The following is a 19,274-nucleotide window of genomic DNA, read 5'->3' on the forward strand; positions in this document are numbered from 1 at the left end:
CAGCAGAGCCTTCTGGAAGGAGGGGCCCTTATGTGTAGGCCTCTTCTCACCGTGGCGGCCTGACCAGGGTTCATCTTCTCTGAGCCTCAGTTTCTTCATCTGTAAAAACAAATCTGAGCTAAGTGACCCCCAAGGGCTCCCCAAACTCTGACGTTCAGCCCCTGGGATGCTGAGGCAATTGGGAGTGGGTCGGGCTGACGGGTCCTTCTTCAGATTTGGATAATACTTTAATACTCAACCCCCTCTCTTCGGCTCAAGATGGCTAATCCCTCCCGGACAGCGCCCCGATGTCGTACCATATCTTCGCATGTCGTAGCGGCCGGGGTCCCAGCAACAAGGACAACGCACAGCAGTGTGGCGGGTTACATGAATCCTTGGGCCAGCAGCAAAGGGGAGCAACCCCACCTCCAAAGGCCAGGGCAGAGAGCCTTGGGGGGCTGCGAGAGGGGAGCGTGGGGAGGGGGCTCCCGCAGGAGCCATGGGCTTCCCTAGAGGGTGTGGCCAACCTGCAGCCACCGGCGGGGGAGGGGTCCAGGGCCCAGCTGCCCCAGCTCCTTCCTTCCCAAACTCCCTCCTCCAACACTTCTCCACGGAAGCCCGAGGCCAGGGGTCCCGGGGTGCTGCCCACTGGGGCCACCGTCCAGGCGGAGCACGGGGAGGGCCGGTGGGGACAGGTGCGCAGTGGCAGAGAGTCAGCGCGGTGGCTCCACGGCACGTCCGCACATTCTGCAGTGACCTCCCACCAGCAGACGGAGTCCAGTTCTCCTCCCTGGAATCCGGGCTGCCCGCAGTGACTCGCTCGTAAAGAATAGAACGTGGCGGCAGCGGCCCCGCATGGCTTCCAAGTCTAGATCGCAAAAAAGGTGACACAGTGTCTGCCTGGCTCTTTCTCCTGGGTCACTTGCTCTTGGAGCCCAGTCCCATGTCATGAGGAAGCAGAGTGGCCACATATAGTGCAGCGTGGTGGGCGCTGCCGGGGAGGGACGCGCCAGGGAGAGTGGTGGGCCCAGGCTGGACGGGCAGGGGGAGGGAACGCTCCCAAGGTGAGACTGCAGAGTGGGCAGGAGCTGCAGAGGCCCACCGTGGGCAAAGGGGTGCAGCGTGCAGGGCACAGGCTACTCCAGCAACGGGCCCTGCAGGGAGAACGGAGAAGCAGGGGAGATCTCAGGCCACCTGTGTGAACTTCCATCCTGTGAGCCGTGAGGAGCCACCGAAAGCTCTTCGGCGGGCAGTGATGTGGGCAGAACCCTGGGCTGTGTGTGAGCATCCCCGCCCCCAGCCACACAGCCACACGCGGGTGTCATCCGGCCCTGGGCGTGACCCTGGGTGAAAACTCCCTCGCCGGACCCGGTCGGCCTCTGGAGCCGTGGCAGGCGGTAATAAAACAGAGAACTGTTGTGTTTCGAACCATTACGTTTTGGAGTGATTTATTACGCAGGGATAGAAATCAGAACAATAAGTGTTTCCTAGGTATTTGGTGAATGTGTTGAGTACCTGGTTAGGTGGAACTTTTTAAATGTTTGTTTTAGTATCTGGAGAGAAGCTGCCATTGAAAGGTAGACAAGCATGTCAGCTGCGTGGCCGTGACTTCAGGTCCCCTGGAGAGCTTTGCCTCTGCTGAGTAGAGCCCGCGATGTGCAAAGGCCTCCCGTCGACACTGCCTCGTAAGGTGAGAGGTGAGAAATCAGGGCCCTGGGAGCCTTTGGAACGTCACCCGAGGCTGGAGCTGCTCGCCTGCAGGTGCTTAGTGGGGATTTGGTCACTTGGCTTCGGCTGGCAGGGTAGCGAGTCATCGGCTCTGCGTCAGGGTGCCTACAGGGCGGAGGCAGGACGGGGGCAGGACGCTTCTGACCTGCTCCAGGAGTTTGAGGTTGCAGCGAGCAATGATTGCACCACTGCACTCCAGCCCGGTGACAGAGCAAAACCTGCCTATTAAAAAAAAAAAAGTACAGATTCTAGAAGTTACTTAAGCTCTCTCTGTCTTAATTTCCTTGTCTGTAAAATAGGGGCAACAATCGTAGAAGTCAGGGTTCTCCAGAGGAACAGCACCAACAGGAAGCACGTAGGAACACAGGAGAGATTCATTTCAAGGACTTGGGTCACGCAATCGTCGGGGCTGACAGGTCTGAAATCTGCAGGACAGGCCGGAGGGCGGGGGACCCGGGGAAGAGTGGATGTTGCCATCTGGAGTCTCGGGGCAGAATTCCTTCCTCCCGGGGTAACTGGGTCTTTCCGCATCAGGCCTTCAACTGATTGGACGAGGCCCACCCTCGCTACGGAGAGAATCTGTTCACTCCAAGTCTCCTGATCGACATGTCAGTCACACCTGAAAAACACCTTCACAGCGGCATCTAGACTGGTGTTTGGCCACACGATTGGGCACCATCGCCCAGCCAAGTTGACACATAAAATTACCATCACGATGATGATGATGATGACAATGATGATGGTAATACCTACCTTGTAGGGCCGTTGAAAGAATCAGCAAGTTGGGATACAGTAAAAGCATTTAGAGTGTGCCGGGCCCTGCTCATCCTTGGCTGTCCCCTCCTCACACCAAGCATCGATGTCCTCATCACCGCGATAAAACACTCCCACAAACATGCAAATGCGAGCCCCCCTGAGAGCCGCGGTCTCGGCTGCGGGTGTGAGCAAAGCTGTTCCAGCAGAGCAGCCCCGCTCAGCTTATTTCTCACGAAACACCGTGCAGAGCCCTGGCAGATGCGTTGGCTAAAGGTGCCGCAGGTCCTGCCGACGCAGAGACACCAGCCCCTCCCCAGGCCTGCCCCTCCCTGTCTGTCGGAGGACTCTCGGTCCCAGTGCTCAAAACCTTCAACGCCACGTCCCCAAACTACAATTCACTAGGTCCACAAAATCACCTCTGCTCTCTGAAGCGTGTGGTGAGGGGTGGCCCGCTGAGGGTTTTGACTGGTATGTCGTCATGGGAGAGCGTTCGAGGAGGTGGCTCGCATCGACACGCCCCACCATGAGGGAGGGGCCACCCGCCAAAGTATGGGGAGCCCCGGCCTCAGACAAGACGTTCGCTTCCTGGAGGAGCCGACGTCCTTTGGTGAGCAGAGATATTCTCCGCAAAGATTCTGCTCCTCTGAATGTGTGAACAGGCTCAACGTTTTGCTCCTATTTCTCTGTAAAATGCCGGCTCGGAAAGAATTTTTATATTCGTGGGTAAGCCACAGTCGGACAAAAGCAACGGATTTGACGTGAGTCAAGAGAAGGTGAAGGTTTCGTGGCTATTTTTAAAAAAGATATACCTTTCACTTGTTTGGGAGCCCAAAATGTGTGTGTGAGAGAGAGAGGGAGACAGAGCATGCACACAGTCAAATGTAAAATATAAGATACCATTTAAATTACTGGCTGAGCACAGTAGCTCCACGCCTCCCAGCACCTTGGGAGGCCAAGGTGGGAGGATTGCTTAAGGCCAGGAGTTCAAGACCAGCCTGGACAACATAGTGAGATCCCTGTCTCTATAAAAAAATTTTAAAAAAATCAGCTGGGTTTGGTGATGTGCTCCTATAGTCCCAGCTACTCAGGAGGCTAAGGCAGGGGGATCGCTAGAGCCCAGGAGGTCGAGGCTGCAGTGAGCTATGATGACACCACTGCACTCCAGCTTGCATGATACGGTGAGACCCTATCCTCTTCCCCCGCAAAAATTACCAATAAAATGGCAAACGTGCCGTCACTCGGCCGTCCTAGGGGAGGGCCCATGTGGACGTCAGAGCGGCGGGTAACGTGGGCAGGAGGCTGAGACCAGACCCGACAGCAGAGGAGGCAGACAGACGTCTGCACACGCGGACGCACACACACCCACCCACACACCGGCGTCGCCACAGACACACACGCACGTGGATCCACACAGATACACACACACACAGAGCTCAGTTTCGGGAATCAGGTGTTTAGAACCGGGGCCCTACTAGTACATCCTGAATCATTTAATTTTTAAAATGCTCTACGGTTTACAACATGCTTTTCTATCCATATGTACGGTACCGTATACCATGCGCTCGGCCACCACTAGTTGAGCTTCTTTGATGGGTGCAGCATTGGGCTATAATGACCAGCAAACAGAGAGGACCCCCTGCCCTCTCCGTCTAATGGGAGAAACAAAAACAAACAAACAAAAAACAGGTAAAAAAACAAAGATATTCATAATTACAAATTGCCATCAAGACTTCCATTTCTGGGCTGGGCGCGGTGGCTCACGCTTGTAATCCTAGCTCTCTGGGAGGCTGAGGCGGGCGGATTGTTTGAGCTCAGGAGTTCGAAACCAGCCTGAGCAAGAGCAAGACCCCGTCTCTACTAAAAATAGAAAGAAATTAATTGGACAACTAAAAATATATAGAAAAAATTAGCCGGGCATGGTGGTGCATGCCTGTAGTCCCAGCTACTCAGGAGGCTGAGGCAGGAGGATCGCTTGAGCCCAGGAGTTTGAGGTTGCTGTGAGCTAGGATGACGCCACGGCACTCTAGCCCGGGCAACACAGTGAGACTCTGTCTCAAAAAAAAAAAAAAGACTTCCATTTCTGGAAGTACCGCAGCCTAGATATCATGCAATGCCCTCCACTCCTAGTACCACAATCATTTGAAAAAAACATAAATGTATAATTGAGCAAGCAAGAAAATAAGGGAAATCCTTACCCGGAATAGCAAAGGGGTGGGAAATACGTAGGAGTCGTGGAGGGTAGCGTGAATCCATCCCAAAAACACCGTGCAGGGATTCCAGAGGATTAAGGAAGTGTTTAAAGAGAAAGTCTCTCTCTCTCTCTCTCTCCCTCCTGTAGGTTCTGTTTCTGTGTTACACCCTGACAACACACCGCCTGGCTCCTTGGCACTTGAGGCCACCGTGGCTGGGCCCCACGGGCCTGCCTTCCCACGGGCATTCGCACACCCAGCTCCTCAGGATTCGGCCTCATCTTGTTCATACGCCAGAGCCCCTGGCCTGGTAGGGCTCCTGAGGCAGGAGCTGGGCCTGTCTGCACCCCCAGACCCCCCAGAGCCTAACCCGGTGCCTGGCACATTGCAGGCCTTGGCAAATATTTAGTCAATGGATGCATTAATGTGCCATTGAGCAGATTAATTTTGGAAGCCTCTCCTTACACAACTCCTGCACCTGAAACTTTCTTCCCTCTTCTCTGCTTACCCAAATCCCCGTGTCCCCGAGGCCTAGCATGGGCTTCTTTCCTCTCTCTTCCCACATCCCGGAGGCTGAGGCTTCCTGAGGGCAGAGACCCTATCTGCCCTATTCACAGCTGTGACTGTAAGTGCCCATCTGGGGCCTGGCACATAGTATTTGCTCAATAAATATTTGTTAAATTAATGCAGAATAAATGCCATGCAGTATGATATTGAAAAGTATTAGCCTGCATTTCCTCAGGATTTTCTTTCTTCCTTTCGTCTTTACCGCTTCTTTAGACAGCAGGTGTTCCTGTGCCCAAGCCCCAGGGAAAGACATGACAGCTAAGGAAAAAAAACCCAAGTCTCCAGCATGGATTTGCAGATTCAAAAGCTTAGGCCCCAAGAGAACCAGAAGGAATGTACAGAAAAGATGAAAGATTTGGAGAAATCATGAGGCTTCCTTGCTTCCCAGGGTGGGAAGTCATTTTCTGAAACTGTCAGAAGGAAAGGAATTGAAAGGAAACAATAAGATTGCAGATGCTGGTGGTTCCCTGAGAAAGAGGTTCTTTCCCTTTTGGGGCCACCACTGGCTCTTAACTTGTGTGGATTAGGAAAAGGTGTCCGCTCTGGGTGCAGAGCATGGCAAGTGGAGCACAGACTGGGTATAGCCTTTATTGGCTCCTTTGGCCCGGCATTTATGTGGAGTGCACAACCCATGCAACTGTACAGGGCAGCCCTGCATAAGCCCCACCAAGTCCTGGAGGAGCTGACAAAAGCTCAGACAGGTCCGTAGGGTCTAAACACGAAGGAAATCTGTGCCTCACATCCCAGGTAGAGCCCTCAGGGGGCAAGGGTGACCCAGGGAAAAAGTGGCCCCACACAAAAATGGCCTTGGGCAGCCATAGAATTTCCTTTGCAGAGGGTTTGATGGGGGACAAAGACTGAGGACCAAGCAGGGTATAGCAGCCCTGAGGACACCACTGGAGACATATGACAGCAACAACCAGATTGCCACCTCGCCACTCACACACGCAACAAGTCAGCACTCAGCACACACAAGCCCCTTGGAATTAGCTGAAAGCCAGGTTGGAACTAGGGAAAAACCTCAAATAAGCTGAGCTTAGGTAATCCGACCCCCAGGCACAATGAGGATTCAAAACAGAATTCAGTTGAGTTATAGGAGGAAAAAAAATAAGTTGCATTTTGTGGGCATCCAAAGGATAAACAGATTTTTTTTTAACCTGCAGTGCGTGACAAATGTTTGCTGAATGAATGCAAGCAGCTGAGGCTCCTCTGAAGCCCTCATTTTATTCTGCCCTGATTTAATTACCAGAGCACATCTCTCTCTCTGACTAGAGTGTCAATTGCTTGCGGGCAGGGACCCGGCTTATTCAGTGTTAAATCCTGCACACGCAGCCTAGACAGAAGTGCCCACTGCCTGAGTGTTCAGTTGCATTACGATATAAGTGTGTGGCATTTTCCTCCAGGCTCCAAGATCAAAAGGCCCCCCTCACCCTGAACTCCCCTCTCCTTCTCTCCCACCTCTCCATAGAGCATAAAAATTCCCAAAGCGCGAGGAGGGAAGGGGGTGCCCCTTTGATGCTGTTACCCAGCACGGCAGCAGGTTCGCGTGTTAGGATTTGGGACGTGTCTACATGCAGCAGACGAGCTCTGCCCTGCTCGGCAGTCGTGACCTTGACGTAGCCTGAGGTTCAGGGGAGTGAGGTCAAGTTCATCACAGCGGGGGGCTGGGCCCCCAAGACAGACACTCGAGGGCAGGAGGCACAAGGTCACTTGTCCTAGAAGCCACTGGAGATTTACGGTGCTTAAGACTTGGGGCTTCCCAGAGATGGCGCCCAGAGTCCCAATGGCGTTCTAGGCCCTCATGGCTTGGGCATGTTCCGCTGGCCCAGCTCACCGGGCCCTTCACCGGGCCCCTTTCCACGGCCTCGGCCCCTGCCTGCTCCCTGGCTGCTGCGGTCGGTCAGGTGCCCACGTTTTATTCTGCGTCCCGCTGGCGATACTTGGGTGCCTGCCCGAGCGCTCTGCCTTTGCAGCTGTGGATCTCGTCTCCCGGACTGTGTTTGTAAGTTACTCCCCATGTGTCCGTCCTTCCTCTGTGGCCAGAAGGTCAGCGCCTGCTGCTGGCTGGCCGCCTCGCTGTCTCCCCAGCTGCAGTCCCTGCTGCCACCTCCCAGGCCCCAGTCTGTGTCCCAGCTCTGCCACTTACAAGCTGGGTGACCTTCACGTGTTACCGCAGTCGTTATACCCACACTGACGATCTCCTCCCTGGTCCTCTCCCCTCTCCTCTGGGCTCCCACGGCCTGGTGCGCCTGGCACGGATCGCCGCGTGTCACAAAGGTCTGCCGGCAGGCCTGCTTCCCCACCGGGCTAGGCACTCCCTGAGGCCCAGGGCGGAGGCCTTCCATTTCCATGCCCTGCCCTGTGCCTGCCCCTCCCACCCTCCTGCCTCTCCTCCTCCTCCCCTCTGCACCCACATTCCCAGTGTGGCCTTCCTGCCATTTCTTCCTTGGGGCGTGTGTGTGGGGGGGAGCTTCACCTACTCTAGGGGATGACAAACGCCAGGCAGAGACTGAGATGTTGCAGGGTGTTTTATTAGAACCAGGTGAGTCACCCCAATACCTGAGAAGGCACATGCATGTTCCAGACACCTGAACGCTTCCCTGGCTGCCCTGCCCTGCCCAGTTCTCCTCCTCATTGCAAAGGGACATTCCGCTGCCTCGTCAGTGGCAGGTGATGGATCGGAGAATGATTATGGCTGGGGCTTAGTTAATGGCTTGGATTTGGGGTTAAAGTCAGTATGGGGGTCGGAAGGAATTGAGTTGGGATTTAGAAGAAAGGAGAATTAAGTCTGACCCAGACTGTGCAGGCCACAGTGACGAAGGGCCCCAGGCCTCCCGGTTCCCGGGGTGATGACGTGCCGCAGGGAGCCCCGTTGCCAGGTGTGCGAAGCCAACTTGAACATCCCACCCCCAGCCCCTCAGCCTCTCCTGCCCACCTCTCGTAAACCAAGCAGACACTCAAAAGCAAACTCTACATGGCTACATGAGACTCAGCCCCCTCCCTGGGGCCCGGGGCCCGGGAGGGTGGGGGTGGGGCGGCAGGCGCTTAGCCCTGGAACCCCAGCTCCTTGTACTTGGCAGCGATGTCATTCCGGAACAGCTCCAGGGCCTTTTTCATGGCTCCCTGGGCGTCGGCGCCGAAGTCGCCAGGATGCTTGCTCTGCAGAACATGGATGATGGCGTCGGAGATGAACTGCAGGGGGAGGAGAGGGACACTGGTCACTGGGCGGAACCAGGTGGGAGTCGGACCTCATCCCACCTTCTCTTTATTGAGCACTTACTACGCGCCAGGCGAGGTTCTGTGTGACCTCCATGTGGTAACATCTTTCGTCCCCACGACCACCGTGAGATAGGTACTACTACCACCCCTGATCTACAGATGGGGAAACTGAGGCACAAGGAGGTTAAGCCATGTGCTGAGGTCATATAGCCAGGAAGGGGCAATTGAACCCGGGTGGGCTGGCTCTGGAGCCCACGCTCTTACCCCCAGCTGCCCCCACTCTGCTCAGGCTGTGGAACCCGCGGCCCCCAGACAAGAGGCTGGGGCACCACCAACATGGGAGCAGCAGAAAAGAAGAAAAATGCTCAGATTCCATTATTTTCTCCAGGATTTTGCAATCAGAAAATCTAGAAAGAGGCTGGGCGCGTTGGCTCACGCCTGTAATCCTAGCACTCTGGGAGGCCGAGGTGGGAGGATCGCTCGAGGTCAGGAGTTCGAGACCAGCCTGAGCAAGAGCGAGACCCTGTCTCTACTAAAAATGGAAATTAGCCAAACAACTAAAACTAGAAAAAATTAGCCAGGCATGGTGGCACATGCCTGTAGTCCCAACTACTTGGGAGGCTGAGGCAGGAGGATCACTTGAGTTTGAGGTTGCTGTGAGCTAGGCTGACGCCATGGCACTCTAGCCCGGGCAGCAGAGCGAGACTGTCCCCAATCACAGCCCCGGCCAGTGCACCAAGCGGTGTCATTTCAGAGGAGACAACCAAGTGGCCAGACCGAGGTCACGCGGCAAGTGGACAGCAGAGCGGAACTCGTGCCCGGGAGGCTGTGGACAAGCCAGAGCTGGGAACGGGGGCAGAGGCTGAACCACAGCGGGGCTTTCTCATCTTCTCAGGGCCCAGGGAGTAGGTGCCGTAAGACAGAGGTAGGGAGTGGGGAGAGGGACGCAGGGACAGCCCTCGAGAACACGGCGTCAACACCCAGCAAACACCTTTCTGCTCAGAAACAGGGACGCCCGCACACACACCTACCACTGGGCGTCGATTTAGACATATGCGTAAATTCACCTTTAAGTTCATAAATGCAACAAAACGAAGGGTGGCCTGGGGGCACCCTGGAGCAAGCCCAGCCCCTGGAGAACATGGGAGACCTAAGTTCTGGGGCTACCTCTGCCCTGGGCCCTGTGTGACTTCACCTGCAAAATAGGGGCCTGGATGACCCGTCAGATGCCCCCACCCCCTCAGCCTTTCTGGAGTCCACGGCAGAGCCGCTCACAGCTAGAGAATTGCGGAAGGGGCAACTGCACAAGCGGGAAACGAAACACCCTCGGCGCCACCGCCCTCTGCGGCCCCTGGGTCCCTGAGAGACGACCCGCCCACAGGTGAGGTCCACAGGTGAGGAAGGTCCACCGGGAGGGGGGAGATGGACATCTGGGCTCTGTCTTCATTTTTTTTTGAGACAGAGTCTCACTGTGTTGCCCGGGCTAGAGTGCCGTGGTGTCAGCCTCGCTCACAGCAACCTCAAACTCCTGGGCTCAAGCGATCCTCCTGCCTCAGCCTCTCGAGTAGCTGGGACTGCAGGCATGCGCCACCATGCCTGGCTAATTTTCTTTTTTTCTATATAGAGATGGGGTCTCGCTCTTGCTCAGGCTGGTTTCGAACTCCTGAGCTCAAACAATCCGCCCGCCTCGGCCTCCCAAAGAGCTAGGATTACAGGCGTGAGCCACCGCGCCCGGCCTGTCTTCATTTTTTGCAGAGCTTATGCATTAAGTTGAACTTGTTCTAGGTAGACCCGGGCTCAAGTCCACTAACTGGCTGTGCTACCTTGGCTACGTTGTTTTCTCTCTCCAAGCCTCAGTTTCCCCACCCCTAGAAAGAGGACCCGGTCATTTGAATTGCACTGTGAGCCTGCCATGTGCCACCAGGCACAGGAATGGTAGTGAGCAGACGCTGCCCCTGAGGGGCCGGAGCTCCAGCCAGGAGACCCCTGGGCGAAGAGAAAAAGTATAGTGCAGCCTGGCGGCACCAGGACAGGAACAAGGATAAAGTGCCCAGGGGAAGGAGGGGTCAGAAGGGGTCAGCTGACTGCCTCCTGGGCCTGGGGGCTTCTCAGCTGGGCCTTGGAGGATGAACAGGGATTTGCCAAGAGAAGACGGGGAGGCAAGGACCGCAGCACGTGCAGAATTTCTGAGGCAGGACTGGCCCATCGTGTCGGTGATGCTGAGCAGGTTGGACTATTTGTGCATGACTGCGGGGTGGGGGCGCAGGGGGTGGGGTGGAAGAGGGGTAATGGCGGTGGTTGTTGATATTATACCACAGTGGATTAAGAGTTTTGAGTTCCATAGTACCATAGATCTGATTGTACCTCCTGGCTTATTAGCTGTGTGACCTTGGGCAAGCTACTTAACCTCTCTGAGCTCCCAGTTTCCAACTCAGTAAAATGGGGATGAGAAGGGCAGAGACTGCTAGTCACCTGTGCAATATCCATTTCCCCTCTTCCTTGGTAACAGAACCCTAGTTGTATCTGGAGTATAATAGACATCTCCCGGCTCCCCATGCAGGTAGGTGTGGCTTTCTGACTAACTTCCTGTGAGATGTGAACAAAATTGTTGGATGAGATTGCTGGGACTTCTTAAACTCCTTAAGAGAGAGCCATCCTCTCTCTCTCCTGTTTCCTGTTTGGACTATGGATCAGGTGGCTGGAGCTCTTGCAGCCATCTTGGCCATGAGGCAACTGTGAGAACAGACGCCACGTGCTAAGGACGGCAGCACAGAAAAAAAGAGCCTGCATGCCTGGTGACTTCAGGCCCCCACACCAGCTCTGGGCTCCCTACTTCTGAGTTTGTTTTATGTGAACGGAAAAGAAGACACTGAATGCAATTCCCGACCTTATGGAGTAGTTGTGGGAATTTCATGGGGCGACTCAGGCAAATGCTCACCATGGCCCATCCCAACTGGTGGCTGTCACCATGTCCTCATCCTCACTGCTGCCCCAGCCTTCCTGCTGTTCCCACCTTCAGGGGACGCACCATCCACATGGTCCTGCGTCCCCAGCTCCCTTGGAGCTCCTCCCCGCAAGTCTCCTCCTCCCAAGGTTATAGAGATGGAGGGACATAGGACAACCCACAAGTTAGTGGCCAAGCTGGGCCTCGAGCCCAAATCTCACCCACTCGAGATCCCTCCCCCTCTCCCTCCATCCTCCCACCTGCCCGCTCTGGCCCTACCTCCAGGTACTTGATGGGGATCTTGTGCTTGGTGGCGTGCGACTGGGCCAGGGGCTTAATCTCCGCCTCGTGCTGCCCCTTCTTCTTGAGGATGCCCCCCAGGGCGGTGAGCACGGTGGTGCCGTGCTTCTTCAGGTCCTCGGACGCCTTCATCTCGTCTGCCGTCTTCAGGTGCTTGAACTTGTCAAACTTCTCCAGAGTCTCAGGGTGACCTGTAAAGAGCCTGTGGGCACAGAGGGGGCTGGAGTCAGGGGTGGGGATGCACAGTGAGGTCTGGAGGCGGCCAGACTTGAGTTCAAGTCCAGCTCCCCCTCTTTCCAGCTGTGTGATCCTGGGCAACTCACTTCACCTCTCTGTGCCTCAGCTTCCTCATGCAAGGAATGGGGAGAAGGCATCCCCCCTGCATCCCCCCGCATCTCCCTGCATCTCCCCGTGTCCCTGCACGGCAGATCGAACAAGCTGGTCCGTGCCAAGCACCAGCAGGGCGCCTGGCGCAGGGGCAGTGCTGCGTACAGGCTTGCTGTTACTGTCTTCATTATAAGTGGCAGCATCTTCCTCTTCTTCCCTGTCACCGCCAGGTGCAGGAAGGAAAGGACATCTCTGCTCTGCTCCCTGGCCTCACTGCAATGAGAGTAGATCTGGCCGAAAGGCATGGTGTGGCCGGGGCAGGAGCGCCGCAGCTGGCTGAGCACCGGCTGCCGTCAGGCCCTGTGCTAGGCTCTGCACTCGCATTCCCCTCTGAGGCCATTCGTATTGCTCCCATTTGACAGATGAGCTGACGTCACTAGCTCAATATTGCAGAGCTGGTGTGCAGAGGAGCCAGACTGAGATCGGGTCTCAGTGGCTCAAAGAGTAATCCCAGCCCACTCTGGAGACCACCTCTGCAGCTCCCTGCCTACAGATTGTCTTTCAGCTGCTTAAATACCTCTGGCTACGGGAGGCTCACTTCCACCTGTGAGAGCCATTCTGCTCCAGGGCGGTTCTCAGGCCCAGAAACCTCTTGCGTATCTTGAGCCCGAGCTCTGACTCTGCATCTCCCAGTCCCTCCCTGGGGGAGCAGCCCGGCCCAGCCCTGCCACAGACCAGCGCCCACTCCCGCCAGGCACTCAGGGAGCCTCTGCCCCGGACCCTGAGTAGCCATCTCCAATCCTTCCTGCTGTGCAGGCGGGTGCTCACACAACCGGAGCTGGACCTGCACCTGCTGCGAGTGACCCCCATTTCACTCGGGGGCAAACGGAAGGCCACAGAGATAAATGACTTGCCCAGAGTCGCATGGCTGGTCGGTGACAGAGCCCGGACCCAAACCCAAAATCGGCCAGTTCCATAACTCATGCTCTTTCCTTGTGCAACAGCCTGAAACGTTTGGCAGGGGTGACCCTGAGCCCAGGGCTCCTGTCTAACGGCTTCAGTTCCTCCAAAGGTTCTTCTTTTGTGGTCTCCAGGCTCTATGATGTCCTTGTAATGCCACTGTGGGTGCACTCCAGTTGGCGCCCGGAGCGGCTGTGCCCAGGAGTGGTCACGAGGAACCACCCCATTACCACCAGGGTCCCCTGGGGAGGATATCCCATGACCAGGTTCTGAGCTCCTCTTCTTCTAAATCTGAGAAATTCTCATACAGCCTGAGAATGGGCTCGTGTTTTTTCAAGAGCTACCTTCCTCGATGATCTACTCTTCAGCTTGTGGTCACCTAAAGCCCCCAGATCTTCTTCCTGTGAATGCCGTATCTTCTCATCCTATCCTTGGGCAGTTGAAGATTTGCAACTATGTGCAGAATTTGCATTTCTCCTTCCCGTTTTCAGCTCCCCATTCCAGGGCCACCAGCTTGGTGAGGACCTCATAGTGAGGGCAGAGGCAGTTTCCGATTTTGCAGTGAGAGCGCAGGACTGGCACGAGCCGACACGGACAGAACCTACCAAGGATACGAGTATTTTAAGTGTTTTGTGTGTGTCGCAGCAACACTGGGAGCCAGGTACTGTCGTTACCCCACTTTACAGGAGAGGAAAGTGAGAGGTGAGGGTCTTTCCCCAGGCTCAGAGTCCGCAGGAGGAGGAGCGGGGCCCTGCGTGCTCCTTCCCTGGCAGGGTCTCCCTTCCCCGCTTGCTCCCGAGTCACAGGGCGCTTCTTTCCCTCTCCACTCGGCAGAGAAGGGGAAGGGATGAGGAAGAGATGAAAGAGGTTTCAGCGTCCTGGCCCAGTGGGTTTGGGCCCCAGTCTGCACGTTCACGGCAGGACACGGGCGATCCTGGAGCGGGTGGGTCACTCGCGCTGTCCGGAGGGCCATGCCTTATGAATCCCGGGGTCCGGGGACAGGCGGGCTCCGAGATAAGCAAATCCAACCCGCTCTTCCAAGCACACACATTATTTGATCGCCACCACTCTCAGCACCGTTCTCACACACTCTCCCATCAGTAAGCAGATCTCCCATCCAGAAGCGGGGAGTGAAGTCCAGTTTCGCACGTAGACACACGGACGCACACAAACGCACACTTCGCTAAGCGAAGGTGCTGCTGATACAGACCCACATCTTCGTGGCACTGACTTTCTGTTCAAAGTGCGGTACACGTATTAACTCACTTCAAAGCCTGGTGGGGTGGACGCCATTTACAGAGGGAAGGCAGGTGCAGAAAGACTAAGCCCCTGGCCGGGTGTAGCCCAGGCAGTGAGGCTCCAGCTCTGCACTCTCCATGACGACTCTGGGCTTTGTTATGTTACACAAAGACATTCGCATGCAAACCGATACGTACACAGAAATGTACAACACTCACAAGCGCACCCACATGCGGACTGTCACGGATGCGTGTGCACACTCGCATATGCACGCGCAGATGTGCAAGAGGCACACGTTACTGTCTCCCAGCACACACCTGGGCACACGCGTGCACCCACGGACACACACACAGCGACATGCACCGTGTGCACGGGAGCACCCCTGTCCCCCGGGAGCATGTCTCTCATGCTTCCCCAGAACACAGCTGTGCCCAGAGCCGTGACCAGTATCACCGCCTCGCCCCGGGGCCCTGTCCAAAGCCTTGTGCGTCACTGACAGCTCGTCTCTGGCACCTTTCATCCCAGGATCCCTGAGCAACTGGCTATTATTATCTGGCGACAATGATCCCTCCACTCCCGCCTGACAGATGCGAGACCTGGCAAAGGCCCGAGGTCGGGAGGCTGGAAGGAGACTGGGGTGGAAGAGGGCCGAGGACCTGAGACCCAAGGCAGCTGGGGATCTCAGATATTTGGGGATCTCAGACACCCCCTCCCCCAGATGTCTAGGGGAAAGAACACGGGACTGGAAATTATAGAAGCTGAGTTCTGGTCCCGGCTTTGTCACCAATGTGCTGTGTGACGTTGAAGAAGTCACTCAACCTCTCTGGGTTTTGGTTCACCCATATGTAAATCCAAATGGTTGGTCTAGATGATTTCTCTGCTTCCAAAAGACTTGCCCCTGCCTCGCCCTCCACTCTAAGCACCAGGCAGCCAGAGAGAGAGCCCATGTTTCCTTTAAACTGTGCAGGAGAATTGCGCTACCTGTGCCCCCCAGGTCATCCTGGCACCAGATAGCTGCCTGCCTCCCGCGGGTCCCGGTCCTGCAGCTGGGAGCCCCCAGGGCAGCCACGGAAGGACTCCTGGATTTTCCTGACAGCAGCAATCCGAAAGACGGGCAGATAGAAGCCCCTCGCCCTGCAGAAATGGGCGGAGGGCATTTTCTCCAGCATTTCGGAATGCTTAGCTGCGCTTTCATCTTCAATTCTATTGTCAGCCTGCCTGGTTCATCCGACAGGTCTTCAGCAAGTCAGAGAGAAAGGAGCCCAATTTCCCTGCTGTTCCCTGAACCGAGGCCCGAACAGACACACACATGGAACACTGAGCACTCTCTCCGACCCATAAAAACCCTCTGGCTCTATCAGAACAAAAGAACCAGTGCCCATGGGACCCTGTCCCGAGTGTGGGGCAGTGTTGTGCAGAAGTCAAGAGCAGGGATGCTGGGTCCAAGCTACTGGGTTTGAAATTCCAGCCCCCCTCTTACCAGCTGTGTGTCTTTGGGCAAGTTACTTAGCCTCTCTGTTAAATGTGGTGCTCATAATAATATCTACCTCGAAAGGTTGTTGTCAGGCTTAATGAGTTAATATAGGCGAAACACTTAACACAGGGCCTGGCGATCAGCATGTACTGTGCAAATGTTTGCTGTCTTCCTCCTCCTCGTCCCCACCTTCGTTGTCACCATCATCGTCATCAGCGTCTCCATCATATCACCATCAACAGGAATCTTAGGTTCTGCCTGAGCTGCCCCTGGCTGGTGGAGACAGGCTGTTTCCTCCCTGCAGAGTGAGAAGTAGTGGCCACCAACAGTAGGCTTCAAACTTTCCATGGCTTTGAAATCCCTTGTTCCAACAAAAACGCCAAAGTAAATAAAGCAGAAGAGGTCTGGGCAGGAGCAGGAAAGGCAGAGCCCTGGAGTCCACCCAGCAGGCCCCGCTCCTGGGGCCGGAATCTCCAGCTACCTCCCAGCTGCCGCGTTCCAGAGCTTCGTGTTCATGGACTTCCAGCGAAGGCCTCGACATTTTAATAACAGACTGGGATTAGCAGCCTTTGCTCTTTTATAGCCAGAGGATTGGAGAAATGACCTTCCCAAGGTCAGTAGGAAAGCCCAGGTCAGCATCGGGAACAGAACCAAGAGGCCGGCTCCCGTGGGGGCGTCTGCAGCCCTGGGAGTTTGCATCGTCCACCCCTCCTGGAGACCGTCCTCCCTGGACCCCAAACACTGAGCGGGCCAAACCAGCTGGCATGGTCTCTGCATGTCCCAAAGCCGAAGACGTGACAGGACATCAGGCCTTCTGGGACCTTCCAGGGGCCAGCAGCCCCAGGCATCGTGTCTTATCCCTGGCCCCTGGCTCCTGGCTCCTGGCCCCTGGCCCCTGGCCCCTGGCCAGCTTCCCTAATCCTCCCTGATGATGCAACACCCTGAGTCTCCTTCAAGACATCCAAGTCACTGCCTTAGGGCTGGCAGCCCCCAAATCATTTGGAAAGACCCCTGCTCTGCAAAGTCTGGTCTCCCATCTCCATCTGACTGTCCTGTCTCCTCTCCAGAAACAAGCGAGGATCATGGACTCAGAGAATCCTAGGGCATGAGAATGGGAAGGGATCTCAGAGACCGTGCCAGAAAGTCCCTTCACTCAGCCAGTAGAGAAATAGGACCCAGAGATGGGTAGTGACTTGTCCAAGGTCACACAGCAAATCGCTGGCTCGGGAGTTGAAATCAACTTCTGGGGGGAGATGTTCATCCAGTCAAGCAAGGCCTGGTGCAGCCCCAGCAGCCAGCTGACAGGGACAGGAGAAGAAAGACATAAGGGAACACCCCGTATTGCCATCAGTGTCAACAGAATACTCGACCGTCCTTCCTCGAGTGTTTCTAGCGCGGACGGCTAAGGGCTCACGCTTCAGATGACAGAGCCCCCGGGACCGGCCGTTCTTCCTGGGCGGGTGGAGCCGGAAGTGGGCAAAGCCCAAGGGACACGAAGGGACATCTGAGTGGAAGAGAAAACTCGCTCTGGCCCATAAACAAGGAGACATTAATCTGTCAATTAAAGCGCCAGGACAACCCGCTCACCGGTGGCAACCCCAGGACCCACGTCCTCCCAGGGGCAGAATGTCGATTTGCAGCCTGTCAGGCTTGTGACGGAGCAACCCAGGACACGAGGGAAGAGCCAGGAGAAAGGAGAGTGTGTCGCCGTGGCGGGGTGGGGGGCGGAAATGGCAAATGAGAGTCTACGTACAAACCACAGCCGTCCTCCACGTACGACACTCAGAATTTTGTTTTCTTTGGTTTATTCTGCTGCCCTGCAGTAGAAGGCAGGATATACTTGGAGACCACATCGTTCTGAGCTCTCAGATTCCAGACATGTTCAACAGCAAAGGTCACTGACGGGCCTCTATCTTCTGTTCTCTGATTACAGTGCTTTGAAAGGTCCCCGTTCTGGGCTTTATCAACAATAGTTACTAACATTTCTAGAACTCAGTGTACGCAGGAACCGTACCAGGCTTCTTACAAATATCATCTTATTTAACTCCCACTACTCCTCTGTGATGTAGGTATTAGGACTCCCCCCCCTCCATTGTACGGGAGAGGAAATTGAGGCTCAGAGAGGTTGAGTACTTTCCCAAAGGTCACACAGCTGCTCCGTGGCAGAGCCAAGTCTGGAACGAGAATTGTCTCACCTTGAAGGCCAGGACACTTAGGGGCTTAAATGGGCTCGTGGCTCTGGGAAGTCCTTCCCCTCTCAGGTCCTTTTTTGTCCTCATCCAGTAAGCGAGGTGACCGGACAAGAACTCTCAGGGCCTTGTTAACTGTGACTATCTATAATTCTAAGGTTCCTCCCCGTGTGCTCCAGGCAGCCAGGGTTTGACCCTCAAGCTTCCTCCAGCTGCTGACATCAGCCTGAAATGGGTCCCTTTTTTTTTTTCCTGAGTTCAATCCTTGACACTTAAAAGCAAAGCAAAACCAAGTGGGGGGTTTTAACCTTAACTAACACCGCCAACTTCTCTACCCCGGGGCAAACTTTCCGCCTTGCAACTGAACACACTTGGTCTTTGGGGCGTGGGTCACAGGGACAGTGGGATCTCTTCCTTTTACCTGATGAGGATCTCCTGCCCATGGCCTCCGATGTCAGCCTCCACCTTGCCCCAGACGTTCAGCACCAGCTGCCACTCCCCGTCGCTGAGCCCCATGGCGCCGTCTGCAGAAGACAGAGGGTGAGCACGGGCTGACTGGGTGTCCCGGGCCGCAGCTGGGGTTTGAGGCTGCCCGGCCCCAGAGCGGTTTTTATACCTTCCCGGATGCTCCACCGGATCACCTGATGGCCCGCTCTCTCTCCTCCCCCACCCTCCTCTTCCTCTCTCTCTCACCCAGGGAGGGGTCTAATCTTTTTCTTTCTCTAGCCCTCACATGGGAAGCTATTTTGGGGCAGGTGCCATTGTGGGGAGGTAGGACAGCTCAGGCCACCGGGGCGGGGGCGGGGGCTGTGTCCGTGGGGAGAGTGGGGAGGAGGCCGGGCGCTGTCTGGACTCCCCTAAGCCGGCAGAGAGGGTGTCGCCACGGCCAGCGCCAGCAGCCTGAAACCCAACGCTGCCTGCGGTCAGCCACCCCGCAGGGACCAGTCATGTTTCTAAGCTTGGGCGCCAGGCACCCCGGCTGGCCTGGGACAGCCCTGGCCCTCAGCAGTCTCCTCGCTCACCGCTCAGAGAGCTCGGGGCTCCGTGACCCTGCTCAGATATTCCCCCTGGAATGTTTCGCTTGACCTTCTCCTGCAAGGCACAATTCACTGCTCCCTCCTTCCATTTGTTTGAGTCTGTTCCTGTCGCGTTGCCTACCTCACCGCACCCTATTTCCTCCGTGTCTGCGCCAGCCGCTCCGTTAGCGTAATAGTAACAGCGGCCAGGGCTCGCAGCGGCTTTGCCGGCCCAGGCCTGCCCCAGGCTCTTTACATTTGGTAACGCGTTTAATGCCCCCACGGCCCTCACGCGATGGATACTGGCACTCCCCTCATTTAATGGGGAGGACGTGAGGGGCACTCGCTGCAGGCACACAGCCAGTCCATGGCAGAGCTGGGATTTGA

The 19,274-nt window shown here is 55.9% G+C and overlaps 1 protein-coding gene across 2 annotated transcripts; it reads right to left on the reverse strand.

The window, feature by feature from the left end:
- Positions 1 to 8,101: 8,101 nt before the first annotated feature.
- On the reverse strand, positions 8,102 to 18,619 carry MB (myoglobin). 2 transcript variants are annotated; one of them, XM_012644726.1, is made up of 4 exons: positions 18,488 to 18,619; positions 18,293 to 18,395; positions 11,662 to 11,884; positions 8,265 to 8,411 (listed from the first exon to the last, which is right to left on the reverse strand). In XM_012644726.1, the coding sequence occupies exons 2-4, from the start codon at positions 18,385 to 18,387 to the stop codon at positions 8,265 to 8,267; spliced, it is 465 nt and encodes a 154-aa protein (XP_012500180.1). In that variant the 5' UTR covers positions 18,388 to 18,395; positions 18,488 to 18,619. The 2 variants fall into 2 exon arrangements, with proteins under 2 accessions (XP_012500179.1, XP_012500180.1); XM_012644725.1 differs by lacking the exon at positions 18,488 to 18,619 and having other exon boundaries at positions 8,102 to 8,411; positions 18,293 to 18,427.
- Between the last annotated feature and the right edge of the window lie 655 nt (positions 18,620 to 19,274).

Source organism: Propithecus coquereli, unplaced genomic scaffold (genome assembly GCF_000956105.1).
Source record: "Propithecus coquereli isolate 6110/MARCELLA unplaced genomic scaffold, Pcoq_1.0 Scaffold218, whole genome shotgun sequence".
Classification (NCBI taxonomy): domain Eukaryota; kingdom Metazoa; phylum Chordata; class Mammalia; order Primates; family Indriidae; genus Propithecus; species Propithecus coquereli.

Coding starts and splice junctions, on each gene's coding strand:
- MB (XM_012644725.1), bottom strand. CDS start 18,387: ATGGGGCTCAGCGACGGGGAGTGGCAGCTGGTGCTGAACGTCTGGGGC. Junction 11,885..18,292: donor GGGCAGGAGATCCTCATCAG/GTAAAAGGAAGA, acceptor CTGTGCCCACAG/GCTCTTTACAGGTCACCCTG. Junction 8,412..11,661: donor TCCCCATCAAGTACCTGGAG/GTAGGGCCAGAG, acceptor CTCCCCCTGCAG/TTCATCTCCGACGCCATCAT.